General features: G+C 42.3%; 1 protein-coding gene across 10 annotated transcripts in view; it reads left to right on the top strand.

The window, feature by feature from the left end:
- Positions 1 to 21615, top strand: part of FBRSL1 (fibrosin like 1) — a 513621-nt gene that overhangs the window by 328102 nt on the left and 163904 nt on the right. For all 10 annotated transcript variants that reach the window (XM_032198851.1, XM_032198844.1, XM_032198850.1 and 7 more), the window contains exon 5: positions 13032 to 13061. In XM_032198851.1, coding sequence (XP_032054742.1) covers positions 13032 to 13061 — 30 coding nt within the window. The remainder of the gene's footprint in view (positions 1 to 13031; positions 13062 to 21615) is intronic.

The following is a 21615-nucleotide window of genomic DNA, read 5'->3' as shown; positions in this document are numbered from 1 at the left end:
CCATTTCTACTTCATAAACAAGCGTGTGTTAGGTGTGAATTAAGAAGAAGAAATTTATTTTAAATGGACATTGGTCAGGAACGGGACCTTGCCGTTCTCAACATGTGCTGCTAAAAGCTGGCCAGCAGCTGAGCTTTTTGTTTTCTGGGCAAGTAGATTGCATAAATGCCAAGGAGAACTTTCCCATACTCCAGCTCCTTTTGATAGTTAAAGACACCTAATGACTTCGCAGACCATGAAAACCCATCTTATTATTATATGTGCAGTAGCGAGACGTACTAATAATGGTATTACCATGAGTTGCTATTTATGCATTTTATTGCTGCGTACAGCTGCAAACCAGGCATGTGCGTGGGTTGGCATCTCACAGCTGATAGAGCAAAAATCACAACAGGTTCAGAAAGGACTCCTGGCTGTGCCACACCTCCCAACGGAGTGGGAAGAGCTGTCTGCTTAACACATAGGCAAGGTATTTTCCATTTATTCAACCCGACTTCACATTCAGCTTTGTTTACCATTATCTACAGAAAAATGAAAAGTTTATGTAATTGAATGTACTCTCACTCCATGACAAATACACACTGGTTTGTTCCATCTAATTACAAGCAATTTTATCATTGTGCTAACAGTGCTGGTTACTGATTAAAGGCGATAGAGCTCATACCCAAACAGACAGTGTTTGTCGTCCCATCTCATTACTGGTCCGCAGTGCAGGAAGTTGTTTTCTCCCTTCTTGTTCTTCGGTCTTCTATTCTTTTCGTCTAATTTCCCCTCCTGTTGAGATGTTTTCCTCTTTCTTTTATTCTCTAATCACTGCAGTCTGGATTAGCCATACAGGGGGCTGTCACTGCTGCAGAAAGACTTTGACGTGATGGAGCTTGAATTCACAGATGACATCTATCCACACATCTAAGCCTTGTTGCAACATTAGTCCTGGAAGAAAAACACACATTAAAAGATTCTGTAGTGATAACAGAAAGGATAGATGTCCTCAAGCCTGTTGGGAAAGTTTCAGGACAGTTCAGCAAAGGATTCTTGTCTTGGTGTCTTTGGATGTGTACTGCCAGCCCTTGGCTTGATCTTTGGGGTTGCTGCTGGTCAAACTACCTTGCAGTCTGAAAGCAGAAATGAGGTAGCAGGCGCCTTCTTGTAAATCATTACACGTGCATCAATCAGTGACATTTTGAGAGCTGACAAGAACAAATGAGTAACTCGGGGGTTGGAAGAAAGGAGCAGATGTACTAATGTAATGGGGAGCCTTTACAATTTCACCTGAAATAGCAAAGTTATATATTTTTAAATAGCTTAGTGTTTGTCATTCAGTGGTCCGAAGAACTATTTTCCATGTAATGGCATAGGCCTTGAAACTTCTCTATTTAGCTTTGTCATGACATAATTCTGTGAAAGTGAATAACCCTCTGTGATATTCTCTAATTGAATTAGCTTGCAGTCTCTGCTATATTCTTTAGATTATATTGAAGACACCGAAATGTACGCCCTGGGCAGTGGTTGTCCTTCGTTCCCAAGTATTACCTACTTAAGCATTTTTAAGATCTTAATGGAACAAAAGGGGAAAAAAAAAAAAAAAAAGCATTGTATTATTTTTAATGGCTGCTGCTGGAGATTTGCTAGCTCTTGGAAGTTTTGAGGTGTTGTATATTTTTGTTGGTTTGTTTTGGGGGGTTTCTTACTTCATGTTTTCTAAATCTTTTTTATTTCCATCTTGGTGAATTTCTTTGTTCCAGGGTAGCTTACCTCTGGGGAAGAGGGGCATCCATCCTTCAAGGTTTATCCTAAAAGCAATGGTTGAAGTCTTCAAGCACATGCTCTGAGTTTCCTTGTAGGAATAGGTCTTCTGTAGATATCCCGTGTTGTGCTAAGTCCTTTGCCAAATCTGAATATTAATGTTCAATAATGCAGACATTAATAGTAAATATTGTAAGGGTTGTATTTTTTAGCCACAGCATAAACCCTGCTATGAGTTAAATAGCAGTGTAATTACTTAACATTAATTAATATATTCATTATATGTAAGTACTGTAAATCTTGTTCTTGACAGGAACTTCCTTCTTAATAGCTAAGGTGTTATAAACCAAAGCAGCTGATTCACACAAGCTTCCGAAACCCACTGAATTAAAAATGAACCACACTTCATTTTACTGGATTACCATATGTTGAGAACACAGTAGGTGTTCACAGTAGTTCTTTAGATTGTTTTCCAGGTCCAAAGCTACCGAGTAGTCTGCTAAAAATAATATTACATGTAGCATCATACGGATATGTTTCAAGATGTGTAACCTGTCACCTCAGCTTCACCACGGCTGAATTCAAACCGACTTCAGCAGACTCATCCTGACAGTTCCGAATAAATGGCTACAAGACAAGGTGGAGGTTTTCTTTCATACTTAAATGATGCCAGATTCTGGAATTCATCCCCACCTGTGAGTTTTCCTGTTAGAAATTTCTGGGAGGCCAACATTTGAGTGGAAAAATCTGTGTAATATTTTGAGAGAAACTTCCGAGCCATCGGGTGGATGTCTTCATGTGTTACCCAGTGTGTTCGTCTTTGCTACACCACTTGGACTTAGAGGGGGAAGTAAGGAGGAAGGAAGTTGACAGCATGGGAGAGAGCAAAAGTGTGTGTGTGTGTGTATATATGAAATTAAATGTATAAATGAAATATAGTAAACAGTCATGTGAATCAGCTGTTACAAATCACAGCAAGTTTCATAACCAAAAATCCATCACCCTCATTCCGGAGGGTGACTGTTATTAAGCAGGGTACTAAGGTATTAAGAAATGCTTTTCCTAGCGAGTTCCATGCTGAAATTTCCTTCAACCGCTTCCTGCAGCTAATAAGGGTTCTGCACTGAGGGAAGACAGCCATGCATGTTCTCCACTAAATAAATATGTAAATGAAACTTCCAAACAGAGTTACATACCGTGCAGCCAGAGAGCTGAGAATAACTAAATGGTTTCCATTAGAGCAGGGGTACTTTAACAAATCCTGTTACTTTGTAGTGGCTGAGTACTTTTTGGTGACTCCATAATGACGTGGGCATGGCATAGAAGTGGACTAGATTTGTAGTCCAAATAGAAGAAGAAAACTGATGTTTATAGTAAGTGGGAAATTACTAGACAGTTCATTATGGTTTAAGTGGCTTTTGGCTATATCCATATTAAGTCCTAAACTCCTTAATTTTAAAGAAGGTTTATAACCCCCCCCTCCAAGCTGCAGCAGCCTCTCAGTATTGTAAATAATGGCTGTAAGCCACTTTTCTTCTATTGGGCATATCCTGTCTAGGCATCCTTACACTAAACAGAAGTAGAGTTTCTCCGTGCTGTGCATCACTGTGAATCCTCTCGCGGTTTCTGCTCTTCCCTGAACCAGAGCAGCCGTGGCAGTGGGGTCCTGGTCACTCCAAGGCAGGAGGCTCATGGTAAAGGGGAGGCAGCAAGGCAAGAGGTCTTTTGCAAGAAAATGGGGTTAGTCATAGCTTAAAACTGTAGAATAGGAAAGTAATGGATGTTTCTCTATATCCTTGGTGAAAACCTATATACAGCACTGAAGCTGTAAGGTCTCTTGGTGTCTAATGAAAAGAACATGAGTGACAGCTTAGACAATGCCCGGGGAAGGGGAGAATGAAAGGAACTTGTGGGCGCTTCAGAAGAGGGACAAACTGCTTCTGTGTTCTTGTTGGAGTCTCCTCCATTTCACAAACTGGTAAAATGCAGTCGAGCCGTCCAACTTTGCAGGCGCTGACCTTTCAGTTACCCCAGCATGGTTGTGGGACTGCACCGCCAGACCTGTGTGGAGATGAGCTGAGAGATACGGGGGTGGAAAAGCTTCAGTTCATTATCTGCTTGGTACTTGCAAAGTCTGGGCTAATTTTTGCCCATAATTCACACACTTGTTGGTATAAATGTAGGTGTTGTAAGTGAAAATGACCTCGTGCATTGTGCAGTCTCTCTCTTCATAGGCCGTTATGGGCTGAAATGAACCATAGGATTGTATGCATGCGGCTGGCTGGCTGTGGGTTTCCCAAATCATCCATCCCACGGGTACCAAAATTCTCTAAGTGTGGATATAATGAGTCAATCACGATCAGTAAATTGACTTGAAGGCAGCTATATCAACCTACGATTAAATACTTAGAAAGAGCCCAAATAGAGAGAGAGATTATATATAGAAAGAGATATATAGTATGAACACAGATAGCTCTATTTTTTTCTAAGCATAGAATAGAAAGATGGATTCTGGAAAAGACATCCTTAAATCATTCAGAAATTATAGAAAATCATTGTACTGGTATATTAAGGTCTAAAGTAGTGGGTGAACATGATAAACCAGCCAGAAAGGCTCTCCTGAGTTGGAACAAGCGTTGCTGTGTAGATGGCATCAGATGCAGACTTTCCTATTTTTAATCAATGTGTTTCTATTAAACACTTAATGTAGCAGCATGCAGCTGTATAGACTCCAGTAGATGTCTGCATTATGGAAAGATATTTCTACCTTTCTACTTCGGAGGCCGCAGTAGGGGAAACCTGGTGGCTCTCAACCTTCTTTCAAGATGGCTCTCTCACATGAACTAGGTTATTCTTAGGCCTGGCTTGAAAGCAGGTAACTGTAGATATTTCTTCACAGATCTGAGGGAATAATTTGTGATTACCCCCTTTATTTTTTTCCAAAAGTGCTTTCCATGTATAGGTGTAATAATAAAGAAACCATTTTCAGCATAAAAGACGTGCTTGTCAAACCACAGCAATGATTTTCCAGTTGCTGGCTTTTTTAGTTGTGCAGCCTTCTAATATTTCTGCTTGAATTCTTTCACGACAGAAGCAAATGAAAATTACACCGTGGTTTTTAGGTCTCTGTTCCCTGATTTTTGCTTGTCATGTCATGAACTTCTTCGAAGCAGTGAAATGGCAGCCCATCTCCCTGAGAGCTCCAGACAGATTTCTAAAGTTGTCTTGTTAACAGCTTGTCAGAAACCTACATTTCAGTCTCGCTGAGTTTATTACATGCAAAAAAAAAAAAAAAAAAAAAAAGTTGCTGGAAATTATGATTTTTACAGGTTCTGACATTTTTCTAAAGAACTGAAATGCTCAAGGCTGCTGTCTCCCTTAACAGGCTGTGCTGTTTTGGGTAATATTCTGCGTTGCATCAACTGAACATCAGAGCAACATTCAGTTTCTTCCCTTTAACATGTTCTTTGAATTATTTAAGGTGTTTTGATGTTGGCTAGAATTTGTAACAAAGTCCTCCAGCTTTTATCCTAAAAAATCAAAAAGGTTGAGATTTTTTCCTTTCCCTCCCTCCGTCTTCTTCCTCTTTCCCAGCCCCCTCGCCCCCCCACTTTTAATAGATCCTTGCCTGGATCATCAGGGGACTTTCTTTTATGTTGTACAGCATGAAATGACTTAGTCAGGGTCTTCCTGATTAATTTATGAGTGCTAAGGAAAAGGGAAGGGGGGGAAAAGCAGTCCTTGAGGGATTGACCCTAAGCTGCAGCAGATCAACTCAATTTTATGGAATGAAAAGAGACTTAAACAGTATTTTTAGCATCGGTTCTTCGGCCCTCAGAGGCAGGGAAGCTCCCCGTGTCGGGCAGGCTGAGGCAGGGCGAGAGGGCCCCACCTCTCCGGGCAGCTGATGGAGATGCGTTCGGCTCTTCGGAGGCACCGAGCACGTCTAGAGTTAAAGCTGTGGCAGATTGGTGGATTAATGTGCTCTGCCTCCAAGGGACAAATGCTCTTTTTTTTTTTTTCTTCTTCTTTTTTCCCTCCCCCTTGCTCCCTCCTTCTCTACCCTGGGCTTGCAGATGACAGCTGTTGGTCACTTAACAAAATGTCCTCTTGATTGCTGCTTCACAACAGGGGCCCCCTCAGACCAAACAGCACATAGCCCGTACAATGCATCACTGCCCCTCAAAATTAGTTATAGTGCTCAGGGCTATTCTCGGCTGCCATAGCTAATACTCTCTTGCTGTTCTTCTCCCTCCCCCTCTGCAGACAAAGGCTCAGCCTATACATCTGTAGTGCTCATAACCTCCCCCTTCCCCCAGCCAAATGCTGAGGAGAGAAAGGGAAAAAAATGTATAAAAAAAAATATAAAAAAAAAAATTGCTGCCCTGAGGCTCAATCTGTTTCTTACAGCTCTACCCCAGCACTTGGAAGCCCGAGCTGGTCTAGCCATAGGGAGGCCCTGACTCATTTCATCAAACTGTCAGGGAGGCAGTGGAGCTAAGAGGGCTCTGCTGCCTGGGGCAAGTTCAAGTCAACATTCGATTTCCGTCCTCCCCCCGGCCCCCGCCTCGCGCTTGGACACTTTCTGCGCTCTGGATCTCAACTTCTCCCCGAGCCGCAGCAGCTCACAGCTTCTTGCCAGGAGGAAGGACTTGTGGGACCTTATAAAGGACACAGTGGCAAAATTGCTGCAATAAATCAGTGGCCCTCTGACACTTGGCGGTAGCTTAATGTTTTGGCACTTTCTTTCCTGTGTATGCCTCAAGTCCCATTAGCAGGCTTTTCTGTCAGTCTGGCTCATGATAAAACTCTCTCTTCCTATCATCTTAAGCAAGCCCCTGCAGACATGAATCTGATGCCAGACTTAATAGGAAACAACACCCTCCCCCTGCACACACAAGCGCGCATCCATACGCGCTGCTGCTGCGAGCAGCTCCCGGCAGCTCACGGGAACTTAGCTCAGCAGACGGGGCCAGGGGGTAGGGCTCTCAAAAATACTCTCAATTTTACTTGTTCCTTTAAAAGAAGCATTAACAAACCAAGATTTAAGCCTGATGCTTCCCCAAGCCTCTTTATTAAAAGAAAACTCAGTAACTAAATATGGTTGGAAATAATAAGAGAGCAGTAAACATAGCCATCCTCTGGGACTGAGTGGGTGTGTAGGCTCCGTAGTATCTACACAGTTCACATATTTTATGTAACTTTTGCATATATATTCTACCCTTCCAGTTTGCATTGTAATATTATAGACTGTATAATTAATATTTTGGGCTCCTTTCTGCTGGCATCTTCCCCACACAATGTTATTGGCAGGTAGACTGGTTAGGTTGCCTGTCCCTCCAGGCTGGAAACCATTTTTTTTCACAGGTCAGCTGAGATGTCTATCACTCTCCTTATAAGCATAATGTAAATAATAGCTGTAGGTATGTGTGTAAATAAAAACAAGTCTTTCTGTAAGCTGTTCAGGCAGGAAGGTGTAACTTCTGTGCTGTACAGTGGCTGGCACAATGGAGCCCCGCAGCCTTGAAGCCATGTGGGCACAACCCAGATCATAAACCTCTGGGTTTGGGTGGAATAGGAGATACAGCATTCATGTAACTAAGCTGCGGTGAATTCTGCGCATTTCTCAAAAGTTTGGAGGGTGCGGCCCCATTTCAGAGTTTCTCTGCACCTGACGACATAACACTGAAATGCTGCCAATCTTGTTGCAGCCTTGCAAGACTTGGATTGTTTTTGTTTTTGTTTCTTAGAGCTCTAGTTCCTGGCATGATGCAGCTATGCGAGAATCTGATTTCATGTTAGTCAATGGAGTAGCTTTATTATGTGAAAAAAAAACTGGCTGATCTGGAAGTTAAAATGTTGAGGGCAAACAAAAAAGACCCAAAGGTTATTTTCATGGTTCCTAAACACATCAGAAAACAAGATCTGGAATCTGAATACAAACAACTTTACTACAGACCCTGCCACTTTCTGAACAAGTGCCTTCGGGAAGAGCCCTGTGCTCTGTGTGGAGGTGTCCCCAAACACAGAACCTAAATGCATCTCTAAATGCATCTTCTGCAGATGCTGTTTTTGTTGTTGTTGTTGTTGTTTGTTTGTTTTGTTTTGTTTTGTTTTGTTTTTAAATCTGTGCATAACTTATCCCAGGCCTGCTCCCCTGTTGTGCTCAGCAAATAAATAGCTAAAAACACACTAGAGCAGTGCTAGTCACCTGGATGCTGCGGTAGAGGCAGGGGTGACACTGCCAAACACCTCTGACTCTGGGTCCACCAGAAAGCCCCTGTTGGGGAGATCACAAATCTCTGTTGTACCTGTTGCTGTTACTTGGAGAGATCTGATTTATGCTGGTGTCACATGAACCATAGTGGGCAACTTTCCGTTTCTTATTTCAGCTGAAGCACATTTGGGATGAGTGCTGGGTTAGGGGTTTGGTTTTAGGTCACTGCAGGTGTGCTGCTGGTGGTACCTACGTTTCTGCAACGAGAAGAATCTTTTCCAAATACGCAGTTTCCTGTGTTTTACACTAGCCAGAAGTCCATCCCTTTTTTCCCGGTTGAGATGATTTGCACAAGCAAGTACTGGAATGCATCGTAACTCCGTGCTCAGTGGAAAAGTCATGATGGAGGAGGCCACAGGGTCTGGCCTGTGCACATGGGAGCCCTGTCCCTAACTCCACAGGTCTTCTTTACAGCACACTGCGCCGATCCTACCCGAATTATATGTTGTTCCTGCTTAACTCTACCTCACAGGAGGCTTTTTTCTGACTTGAATCCGTCACTGCAAGAAATTGTTTCCAAAAAGCGGCACAATTAGGGGTCGGCTTTGCAAACATTCTTGGTGGCATTGAGAGGCAATTGGCACAACCCAGTGAATAATCCTTTTACAAGCCTTTATGAACCCGCCACAATGGCTGTTTACAGTTTCGCTTATAGACCAGGAGTGTTAACAGGCCTTTAGAAAAATCCAGGTAATTGAAGCTTTTGTCTTTCAATGAGCCCCCATAGCTGTCAACAGTTGCCATTCTCCACATTTTCTTTAACTTTTTGTTTTGACAAGGGCTTTTGTCCCTCCACAGCAGCTGCGTGGGAGGTGGGCCGTGGGGCCAGGCCGCATTCCTGTGGCAGCAGCCAGCGGCCTCGGCCGGGCCTCGGCTGGGCCTCGGGCCTCCCGCTCTTCAGCCCGGAGCGAGGCGTCTTTTAGAGACGCCCAGAAAATCCTCTGGGTCAAACTAAAGTTTCTTCTATGACTTCATTATTCATTTAAACTTCCTGGCCATACAAAACATGAGCGGCAGCCTCTCTTTGTTGACCCAGGGCTTGACTGGGGAGGGAGGTGGAGGCGAGGAGAGCGGAGAAGCGAGGGTGCAAAGATACTTCAGGCTGTTACCACAGAAACTGAACCAGCCCATTAAAATTTGCTCGTGTTTTTTACCCCCCCGGAGAGATAGGGTCAACAGTGGTTCTGTTTTTCGCAGATCTCCCCGGGCGGGTTTGGTTTTGCTGTCGCTGTTTTTTCGGTGCCGTGCATGTTCAGCAGCCTGCGGGTTCCTGTTTCTCTGTGCCTATGTGGGAGCACATTTCTTCAAATTAAAAAGACGAAAATCTAAATGAATTGTGAAGCTTGTTTTTTTTCACCAAAGCTGGCTGTTTGTTTCCTTTAGGAGTCGGTGGGAGATTAATGTGAGTTGGTAGCTGTGAGCCTGGGCTTGTTGCAAGCTCTCCATTTCCCAGGACACTGTATGTTAAGCAGAAACCCAAATCTTATAAATACGTGTGCTAATTTCCCTCCCATGTTCTGTCGTCATATAGACTACTTAGTAGCTTTGGTTTAGTGTAAGACTTCATTCTTACATGGATTAAGATGTGGTATTTTGGTGGCTTAAAAACCACGCTGTAGGAATCTCTACGCCTGCTCTGGGGATGGTCTGTGCATGTATGGCAGCCTTCGCACACTGGGAGAGGGCAGCTGTTTCATAAGGTAAACAAGAAGTTATGCAACTTGCTGTCAAAAATACAGTTTTTAAAGCACCCGTCATGCAATCACAACCGCATGGGTGGGATCCATGTCTGCCCAGAGCTGTATTTGCATCCACAAGCCCCGCTGGCTTCTTCAATTGCAAGACTGTAGCATTGGTGATAAAGCTAAGGAAGATGTAAGCTAAAATGAAGCATAATTCTTCGTTGTCCTTTTCATTTTAAAAACAATTATGGAGTATTTTCAGATCCTGAATGGGGAAAAAATGTGTCCTCAGAGAGCAGATGTTTGCTTCATTCGTATGGCTGTTTATAAAATTTAGCATGTGGATTTGATGGTTCACTTGCTTTTTTGCAACTTTGCTTATCTACATGAGACAAAGTTGCATATTGGTACAAAGCAAAATTAGGCATCTAAATAAGGCAATTCTGCACCTTTTAGCAATGCAAACCATCTGTAATGGGTTTTTATACTCATTATAGACAGGAATTTTTGAGGCCAAATCTGTTTTCAAAAAGAATCTTCTCTTAAAAGCCAGAAAACCGCTGTTCATCCCTTTTTTTTAAATAACATAATTCAGTAGAAAGTATAGAGACAAATTTTGGTTAAAAAACAAAACAAAACAAAACAAAAAAACAGAGTCTAAAACTGTATTCTATTTGAAGAATAATGGTTGCTAAGGTCCCCCCCAAGTTCTTTACATTTCCTCTCAAATATTTTTAAGCTGAATTTATTAAGGTATACACTGCTGCAGTTTTAGTAAAGATATAACCATGGCTCATAGGCAAAAGTGTTTTGATGATCATCTCTAGTGCTTACTGGTCAATGCATTTGAGTCGAATTGTTTTACTATTACTTTTTCATTTTAAAGTCCCTGTAAGAATTAAAATTTGTGTGGATGTTACCTAAGCATAAAATTTTAAGCAACACAACTTGAAAGTACTTAATCATTTTGGTGCCATTTTTGCAATAGGTGTAATTCCATTGTAACATGCTTCAGTCTGAACTCTGCAAGTTTGAATCATCATCAAAATATTCTGCCTCTGACAGTGCGCAGATGGAACGAGTGAAATGGTTAGAACGGCAGCTTAGGGTACTTCAGCTGAGATAAGGTTTAAAGAGTGAAATAATTCAGTCTTTGTGACCCACACAACTGTGCTAGTAGTATTTCGGGGGAACACACTCCCCACCAGCAGCCACCTGATTCTGCCCTGATTCAGCCCCTGGGTGGAGGTGAAAGGCTTCCCTTGAGTCAGCTGGCATTTCTCGGAGTGTGTAAATAATAATAAGTGTAATGCTGTGACTGCATCCTCCTCCCCACCCCCCTTGTTTTTGATGAATGTGTTGCTTTGTCAGCATGAATTAGCGCTGTCTTGAACAAGCACAGATGCAGCAGGTACTGGGGCAACCTTTGCCCAGCAAGCCTGTTGTGGCATGTCTCGGTGGTGATGGACAATCAGTGTCTTGCCGGTCCTGGTGCTCTTCAGAGCAGACTTCTAGTTGTTCGTGCTCACAAGGCATGGCTTTGGGTGAGTCGCAGAGGGCTGCTGCTGATGATGATCTATCAGGACTGATTTTACTTCTCTTTGAATGTCTGATTTATGAAACTGTGTTTCCTATAGTAATTTTCATAAAGCTTAGTGATGAAAATGAAAATCTCCAAAAAGACACAAACAGCTTACAGGAAAGTATTCGCTAAAGCATGGCTATCTGATCTTCTTGCCTCTGTGCACATAGTAATTGGCTAGGACTTAACACAGTATTCAGGCATTAGCACTGGTTATTCCCCCAGGACTTGCCCACCACTGCTCCCCAGCCCCTGCAGAGCAGCGTCCTGCCTTCCTGTAATTTATTCCATTTTTGCTTCAGGCTCTTATTTTTCCAGAACGATTACATATGCAGTTAGATCTGCGAGCGTCATTCTAAACAGTTGGGTTTCTCTGTGAAAACTGCACTGTGGATCAGGTGGGGCAGTGTAAAACATGGTTTCATTTTGAAAGAAAGAGAGTTCTGCTTAGTCAAGACTGTAGAAAAATGTCTTCTATAAACCACGTGTTTCTGCTGTAGTTAAATGGAAGTAGGGAGGCAACTGGAAATCTGAGAAGTCTTAGATGCAGAATCTCTGCGGGAGACCCCTCTGCTGTGTCACTGTCCTTCGTGTGCTTTTGTGTGTCAAAGAATTTAAGAGTAAAACATTCCTCAACTGTTTGGGGTCAATCCTTTCATGTGGCAGACAGAAGCAAAACAGATTAAATAGACGCTTAGAAATCTGCAGAAAAGTAAGAATGTCACAGCTGAAATTTCAGCTTTGTAACTTTTGGGTAAGAAGGCATTACAGGACAGATTCCACCTGCTCCGTGAGGAGCAGTAACTGGACAGAACGACCAAACAGATCTATTCCTTCCTTTGCACTAATGACACCAGAGCATGTGCGTTCCCATGGACCATTTCCACGGTTGTAGCTTGCCATCGCTGGCAAGCTGAGTCCTGCCTTGTTGAACGAGTGAGTTCAATAGGGTGTCACTGCTATGGAAACCCACTCATGCCATCCCCATCAGCTGAAGGAGCAAATTCTCAATGGGCACAAAAGCTACAAAACACACTGACCACTTTCTGCCAGTGTAACAGACGAGATTTATTTTTGTTCTCAAATGTAAATCTTTCTCAGCTCCAGCCAGAGGGATGTGCATGTCCTGAACCATTCAGTGCTCAAGTTATCTTTCTGTCGCTTGTGCTGTGAAAATAGAGCATTTCATTTTCAGAGGCTGTGGGAGATTTCACTCTAAAACTCTTTAAGTAAACACTTTCTCCTGGGATTGTGATCTGATTCAAACTAAAAAATGTACCAGAATTTATGATGTATTTTAATTACTATTCTTGGTACCTCTCATTAAATTAGAAATTGATTGCCAGTTTCACAGTTTCCTTGTTAGATGACAAAGTGCTTATCAAGGTGAAGCAGTGCAAAACTGTTACTATATATTCCACAATTTGGGATGATAAAAAGGCATGCTTTTTGTTGTGGTGTTCATGTTACAGTTGTTATAATGCATAGCTGATTGTCTTTTTTGTTTAAAGTTCACTGTCACCCATTCAAGTATGAGTATACCATATTTTTGTGTAAAAAGACAGAAATTGGCTTTGGTTTATGCTAGCAATCTAAAAGGCATTACTGCAAACATCAAAAGTGTATGTTTCATTGAACTGAGAACATCATGAACAGCTATCTGAAAGATTTAAGCAGATGATGTAAAAGATGTCTATACATAAAGGTGTTTCACAGAATCTTTTTTTCTCTCTCTAACCCACAGTGTGACAGCGAGAGTGATGTTGACGATAAGGTAAGACTGAATTTTCTTCTTTCATGTGCTTTGCTAGCTTGGAAATTCCCTCACAGTCAAAATAAGAATGAATTTACAAATAATATTTTTCCTCCAGGCTTCGTGTCAGATTTAAAAATATTTATAATAGAATGAAAGAAGTATTGGATCAGATACTTTGTGGTCTTCACTAGCTTACAGAAAAGAAACTCTTGTTAACAGAACAGTCTTTCAATTAACGCGAGCAATTGGTGAGGCCCAAGTCATAGCGTTAGTGTTAGTGCTGTTTCAGAAGAAGTCTCCTCTGATAACTTGTCAGGAGACTATATTTTATTTATAGCAACCTTTGAAGATGTCAGTTTTGTAATCAGTTTAGAAGGTGGGACAACCAGTACCTACCCTCAAAGGCAGCGTGGTATCTGTCAAGGAGTGTTTTGTCATGTTGCATGCGTATTTATCACAGAGCAATGATTTTTCTGACCTTTTCTTTTGATACAGAGGTTGGCCATTGAAAGGTTGTAGTTGTATGGTTTTGTATAGGGATTTCTTGTTTCACCTGTGGAAGGAAAATAGAGGAGTCCCATGACATAGCAACAGTTGCACCCTGCTTTTAAGCATCAAATGTATGAAAGACTTGAGTATCCCTTGCTGACTTTTGTTCTGGCAGATCAAACTTGGCAGTCTCAGGTTAGGTCTTCATCAAACTTTCATTATATTTTAGCTGTCCAGTCTCTTACATTCATTCATGAGAAGCTGTGGCACATGGGTTTCTACTAGATCAGCATTACAGAGCTAAAAACTGACTTCAGATAGCCCTCTCTCCTTGGCAGCACGCTTGGCTGCAGCCATCCATTGGAGGTTACCGTGAGTTCAAGAGTCTGCACTGAAAGCTGCTTCTGGTTAAGTTTTTTTTTTTTAATATTGTTAGACCTTGGGAAGCATAAAAATTTCTTGATCTTCTTTTAGAAATCCCATCAGATACCCAGTATCCCTGGAATATGCAAAAGCGTGTTTGAGGTGAAAGCTTGATTGAAGAGGAACGTCTAAATTTTATACATTGAACGAAAGACACCATGCATATTTTATATTATGCATGTGCATATATGTATAAAGTCACTCCCTGTGACCACCACCCAAGTTCTGTTTCCCACAAAGTTACCAGCCAGCAGATCTGCTGGCTGAGGTGGTGAGGGTGAAAAATGATTCCCTAAAAGCTTAGATACCATGGGGTTAAAACATTTCTTAGACTGCCCAATCAAAGAAAGTAAAAGCAATCACTTAGAAAACTGTTTAAAGATCTGCCAGTCAAACCTCAGATGAAGTTGTAAGTGACATGTAGTTTTATTATACAGCTATGCTATTAATGATTATCTAAATTACACTGGTAGACCCAGCTAGCAGCATTACATCTGAGACTGACATTTGTTAGATTAGGTTTGACTTCACCTTGTAGAGAAGAAATTGAAATCTGAACAACATTGATTAGCTTTCAGAATGTGGGATCTGAGGTTACCTTCAGAGGAAGCTGCATTGTGTTTGGCTGGTAACTTACTGTCCTTTACAGCAAATGAAAGGCTATTATAGTGTTTCTTACCATTAATACGGCATTTCTTTACATATCTGTAACAGTAATATGACCTTCTAGGCTCCTGTATTTCTCAGGTACCTTTCTCTTAAGGTGACTCCACCTTAACAGTAACATTTCTTTTCTTCGTAAGGAGAGCAGCACAAGATCATCATCTTTCTATCTCTGCCTGATCTGTAGAGACATGAGACACGACACAGGTTCTATTAAGAAGGTCTCTGGAATTAAGTAGGGTTCCTTTTCTTGTCAGCAAAGATGTGTGCACGTGCATGTAAACTCACCAAAGCTGAAGTGAAGAGACTTCAAACCTTTCAGGGGGATAATGTAAACGTGACATTGCCTTCCCGCTGGGGAGCACAAGGGCAGCCTGGCTCTCTGTGCTGGTACCTGACATACTATACTCTCCTGGAAAGTCATTCAGTATTTGTCTAAAACTTAACCTGGCTGATGCAACAAGGAGCTCTAAAAATACTGGCATGAATGTCCCGAGGGATTATACTGAAGAGTGTTTTCCCCCCCTTCTATTTGTTGGCAGAATTGTATCTTCTCTACTGCTGCCTGGCTATTACAGCCAGATGGAGCATTGGACATACTGTCTGGCCCCGCATCAGGCTTCCCAAATTACATGACGGGTCGGCTTCATACCACACTGCTACAGAACAGTCCTGCTCTGCTGCTTGGTCAGCAAGAAGCAGCTTTTTCTAGGTACACCTACACGCACCGACACTAATGAAGGGCAGGGCAGGAATTACTAATGTGCTTTTGATTTGCATAACACTTTTTGTTAGTCATAAACAGCGGATCACTGTTGTCTGTGCATAACTCAGGAGGAAAAATGACAAAGAAGTTCATATACAAGTACAGACTGAGTCAGTGATAGAGCTAGAAGTAGAACTGAAATTTTCCACCTCCCACATCTCTCTCCCCACCATGCTGCTAATTATCCACTATTTATTTATTTCATAGCTATATGGGCTATTGAGCTCTTAATGTTTTAAAACACAGACTTCAGAGCAAAATTAAGGCCTTACCTTCACTGCACTGAAAAATATAAACACACTGGTGATGTTTTTTTCCATTATGCAGTGTTGTGCAGGACTCCAGGGGAGAAGAGTAATTGAGCATAGTCAGTCATAGGTACGGTATATCAGAACGGAGGAGTCATTACTTTAGTGCAAGGTACAGTTTCAGAGCAGATTGTGAGAAGGTTTCCAAACAGTGCACTGCTGTTTTTAATAATCAGAGAACAGGAGCTCAAGGCTGGGGACTTGTCCATCCCGTCTACTTTCTGAGAACTGTCTCTGCCCAGGTATACTTTTCATTTCTGCATCACTGCTGAGATCTCAAAGGAAGTAAGTGGGGTGATACTTTCTCACACCTATCATTATGTCACCACACTCTTCTCAAAGAACTGTTCAAAATACCCAAACTAATAAACCGAGCTGTCCAGCCATTTAACCAAGCGAGAAACTTAGCAAATCGTGCGTTCCCAGAGATGGAAATGCAAATCCTGTTTCTTTTACTGTATGTTCATTGAAGGACATAGCAGTTGCAGAGTCCAAAACTAAGAGAATTGCAGGGTAGTTTGTCAAAGATGTGGAAATGATATTGTGCTTTTTGTGAGGGAGGAGGGAGAGAAAGGGAGTCAGTCTGATAATCGTATTACACTATCTCTGCACTGTGCAATAGCTGCGATGCGAGGCTCACGGTCCATAAACATTGTTACTGAAAATATATACTTCCTTTAATAGCAACAACAGCATTAACAGATAGCAATTACCCTTCATTTTCAGGAACTATAAAGTCTCCATTAATTCAAGATTTATGTAGTTATAGCATTTAGCACAGGAATAACACCACAGAGAATTGGTTTATACACATGTAATGAGAGAGCTTATGGCATACTTTAGTGAACATTAACATAATAGAGTAATATAAACCATCAACAGTTCCACTTATTGTCTCTTACCTGCTTTAGCATCACTATGAAAAGTGGCTAGCAGCTTGGTAATGGGCTCTGTTAAATGGTGTTCTGCAGAAAGCCAAAAGTCAACTTGTGTAAAACAAGGGAATGAGTAATCTCTGCTCGTTACTCCAAAATGTAGTTCTCATTTTTTAATAACAGTGTTCAAGATTGCATTAAAAAAGCTGGTTTCTTTCAAAGTAATGCAGTGTTCGTGTTCTTTCAATCTTGGACTTCTGTCTGCAGCATGTGAAATTGTGGGTTGTCAGCTTAATTGCATGGCCCCAGAGTGTAAGTGAGCTCTCCAAATCAGGGGTTAGATATCAGGCTTTCCTTTATTTAATGTGGTGCTAAGTAAGATGTACAAAAAATGACACTGTATTTCTAAGTTGAATCGGTATTTTCTGTACATTTGTTATGTAGTTTGTGTTTGTTTCAGCTATATCAAGCAAGACTGGCAAAGCCATATCCGAGGCGAAAGCAAAAACTTTTGAAGTCAGGTTTCTAAAACAGTGCTTCTATGCTGCTTTTTCCAACAGCACAGTGAGTTTATCGGGCCTTGCTTAGGGCGATCTGAATTCGGCCCTGCCATGCTGCTGTTTGCTGTGCTAATTTCTGAGGCCCAGTAGGTGCCCGGAAGCGTGCAGGAGCTCATGGGCAGGTGAGATTTAGCACTTAATGCCTGGGAGGAGAGCACATGGCAGGGCCATGGGCTGGGTTCCCATCTTGCTCCGTGCCGTATGGATGCGGAGCAGCTCGTGGATCAAGCATGAGATCAGAAGCTGTGAAGGGACTTCAGATAAATGGGGGTACAGCATTAAGAGCTGCACTGTGTCAGTATGTCAGCAGCCCCGTTGTTGTCCGGCCTTTGTTTTGTAGGTGTTGAGGTAACGGGGTAGGTTTTAGGAGGCATTTGACAAGGAAAATCAGGTACATTTCTGGCTGTGAATGGGAGGTTATTCTCTGTAGCAAAAGGCGTAGAGGTGCGTAGTAGGGAGGTGGTAATTTGAGTTTTATAAGTGGGTGATCATGTGTGGCCAGTTAGAGATGAGGGTTGATGTTTTTACTGAGTGTCAGTGTTGGGAAGTAGAGGTAAGCTGTGAAGGAGCCAAAACATAAAAACCAAAAGTTCGCAATATGGGAAGTGGAAGCTGTGTAAGGAGCAAAGCCACAGACAAGGAAAATGATCGTAGTGGCAGCTTTCTCCGTGGGTGCAAGGACACGGTTACATCTGCCATCACCAGAAGGATAAAATGGTAAATGTACAGTGAGGTGCTGAGAGCTTGACCAAGAGTGTATTCGTGTGGATGAGCAGAAGATGCTCGCTGTAAAGAAAACAGATACACAGGACTTAACCACAGCTTGGATGTTAAGATGTGGAGAGTGATGCAAGTCAAACAGAGTGCTGAGAACTATGGGCTTGAGTGAGAGGTAGAAGCGATAAGAGTGGAAGCAACGAGGAGAGCAAACTGTGTGGGTGAAATTATCAGTTCTTTTTCAGCTGTGTTGACCTTGAAGGGGTGTCTACAAACCCAGAGGAAAATCATAGTTTAGGCAGCAGGAGAAAGGGATGTAATCACAATGAGAGATCTAGTAGTTCCTCTACCAGAAGTGGATTCTGTGTCTGTGTTTGTGTATGAGATTACCCAGAATAAGATAAAAGCCCCATGACACCAGATGAAAGATTGTTTTAACGATGCTCAAAATAGCAGGAGCAGAAACAGAGGCAGGAACAGAGAGGAGAGGAGATGCTGAGGCCCAGGGAGGGAAATGCTGTGTCAGGTAGCTGGTGGTCAAGGAAGGTGAGATCCAGGAAGACACTGTGAGCAACTCTGGAAGTCCAGCATGGGAGGAGAAGCCAAGCAGCACAGTGTTCCCAAAGAGCCAACGTTAACCCAAATTTGTGTGTTTTGTTGCATCTTTGCACTCTCCTGCTGTACAGCCTCCTTTGTCAATGCATCAGTGCAAGATCAGCGCGTTGTCCTGTGGGGCTGGAATAAGCCTCGGTCCCTGGATGCCCCAGTGCCACTCATTTGAAGTCCACAGGGACTATTATGAATAGCACTGCTGCTGAAGGCTGCTTTCTCCTCACTCCTCACAGTTTATCTAGCAATGGAAGAAGTGGGTTCCGCCTGATAACTCTCATAAATGTCTTGTTTCCACAAGACTGGAAATTTGGCTGGAAGTTCAGTTCCCACTTCAAGTAATCAGTTATTTGCTATTTTTGAAGCTTACTCAGGCCAGGGTTGTCCTTCCCTCCCCACTCATTTTTTTGGGTCCATTGTCCCTTTCTCCGAGAAATGAAGCCTGGTACTTCTCCAGCAACCCCAATTCTTACTGGTTGCAGCAGAGATAAAACACGGAATGAAACCGAGGGCTGTCACATGGCAGCATTTGTTCTTCTGTTAGCATTACACTTCAAGCTATGACAGTTTTCAGCTGTGACTAATAACTAGAAATCTTCATTTGCCAGTTACTTCCCAGCTGGGTTTTCACACAGTATTTAGGTGGTTATTTTCCTGTAGTATGCTCTTGCTTACACAGAGCGTTGCCATTGCGGAAGCATGTACTTTGGCTGTGTTGCTGGCTTAGCAGCTTGCAGCAATGTAATATATACACGTGTGCATGCACATTGATACGCAGAATCTGTGTTTCTTCTAAAACTTAATTCTTACAGACTGAAAACCCAGTGATGCGGCGTGAAAACCAGTTAGAAACCTGACTCTTATAAAATAAGAGCTGGGTAAAGGCTGTCAGTTCTCTTAACTGAAGAAAGTCTCTGAGAGACAAGCCTCACGCCGTTATTAAAAACAGATCTGCTTTTTATAGAATACCAAAATAATGCGTCTAAAATAACCTTGTAGCCCTTGAAAGATTTGGGTGCTATAAACCAGAAATGTAACGTCGCTGTCATTGCAGGAAGACAGAAATTCACAGCTCCGTGAATTTACTTTGTAGCTCTCCATGAACAGATTTACCAGCAAAATGGCATCTTGCAGGCCCACTGCATAGCCAGCTCGCTCAGTCACTGCTTGGGATGTTCCATCTGGAGGAGAGACTTGGCTTCCGTGGGCTTCTGTCATTCCACCCACCCTGTGCACAGAGTGAACAGAAGGGCTTCCACCTAAACGCAGGGCAATTGAGGTAGGCCAGGTTAAGGGGTGCTTCAAATTGTCCTTCCCAACAAGAGCGTCTGGAACTCCAGTAAGAAGCTGTAGTAACAATGGCCCTTCTTGACCTTGGTATTCCTAGAATTTAAGTAAAGCAAGAATGTAATTGAAAAAACTAACCAGACTCAAAGCTTCGGCACCAGTGTTCTCCCCTCCTACTGAGATTTTGTTTTTCCTTTATCCGGACAAAAACTCAAATTTTAAGTGCATTGGTCTGTATGTAACAAGCTGAGTCATCAGGGGCTGCGGTGTCCATATTATTCTTGAAAATGTAGAATTTTCTTTTTCACAGCAAACAATGAGAAGGGCCTTGTAGTTTGCTGACAGAAGTCCGTCATTAACTCACATAAAAGGACTTGAGAGATCGTATGGAGAGCTCTTGGGCAAGGCAGGATAATACCAGTTCTGTTGCTGGCAGTCAACATTTCCCAGCTCTCTGGGTTTTCTATTGTTTAACATCTCCCAGTTCAGTTCCCCATCCATGAGCATTTTCTTATCTTACTGAGGACCTTGTGAAGACACTTCTAAGATCTGAGGCAACAGGGAAGAGAGCAATCTTGAACAGCTGTCTGCCCACATCAAGAAGCCCCATTACAGCAAAGCCATGAATTCAAAGGGCTAACTGTGCAATGGCAGTAACTCCTTGGAAGATGATGAGGTATTCTGGTGATTAGCATAACATAGTAGGCAGCAGATAGGAATTGGCATTATAATTGAACGATTTAATTAACCGTAAAGATGCCAAGAAGATGAGAAGATTTTGGAGGATGCATACTCCAGTAGCTGCAATTGCAGTCCCTCATTTGGCATGCAGGTTCTCGTAACTGTTTCCAAAATCATTTTACCAGATTAAATAAAACAGAAGAGCTTAGCAGGCAGCACTGGGTGCCCTATGCAAACATAAAGGGTGAAACTCATGGATGGCCCAAGAGTCAGCTTTGGGTTTTGTAGCTTTCCAACAGTTCCTGCTTCTGGGTCCAATTTGCAATAAAATCCAAACCAGTTTTTGCTACGGGAGGTCTCCAGGTGTGTAAGAGGAAACAACATTTGGATCAGTAAGTAGTAAAGACTAGAAGTAACATTTGCCTAACCTTGCTTGGGAATTCACCTTTACTTAAAGCAGGATGATTGAAATGGGTATTCGTTCACCCAGGTGAGTCTCCCAGTGCTTATCAGATGTTGTTTTAACTTACCAGCTGCTTATCAGCTGCTGCTTGTGTCTGAGAGCTCTGTAAGGAGCTTGCCATGGCACCCTGCCTCAGGGGAGATGTTGGAGCTGGCACCGCCCTGCCTTTGCTGTACACCCTCATGGGCAGGAATCCCGAAGAAATAGAGCCCTGGTTTTCCACAGACACCAACCAGAGTGAGGTACTCTTTAAACAGAGAAAACTCAGAGCCAGAGAGATTAAAATAAGTGTTTGTAAATAAGTCTCAGAGCAGTACATAGCACACATTACCTGCAAACATGGTAATTTTCCTTCATCACAAAGCTCCAGCTAGAACATCCCTCCTGATGCCATCTTAGGGACTGTTAATTTCTCTGTAAGTCCTGTAAAGGCTGTGTAATTCCTGTTAGGGATTTATACTTTTTAACGTTTCTTGACAGCCTTTAATACCAAGTTCTACCTAGCTGCATTTTTCATGAGAAGGAAGGTGTTCTCCTTGGCAAATGGTTCACATTCAATTTTGTAATGCCTGAAAATTCAATCTGAAAGCTTCACTTGATTTCTTTTTTGCCTTTTAAACAGCCTTCCATAGTTTCTGCATTTTGATGGTTTTCCTCTAATTTTGTATGATATCTGGATGATTATTTGAAGAAAGCGGTTTTATGTTTTAAAGCTGTGCGTACTTTCAGAG

Source organism: Aythya fuligula, chromosome 17 (assembly GCF_009819795.1).
Source record: "Aythya fuligula isolate bAytFul2 chromosome 17, bAytFul2.pri, whole genome shotgun sequence".
Taxonomy (NCBI): Eukaryota; Metazoa; Chordata; class Aves; order Anseriformes; family Anatidae; genus Aythya; species Aythya fuligula.
Note: the sequence above shows the minus strand (reverse complement) of the source record. Positions and strands in the feature narration are given on the sequence as shown.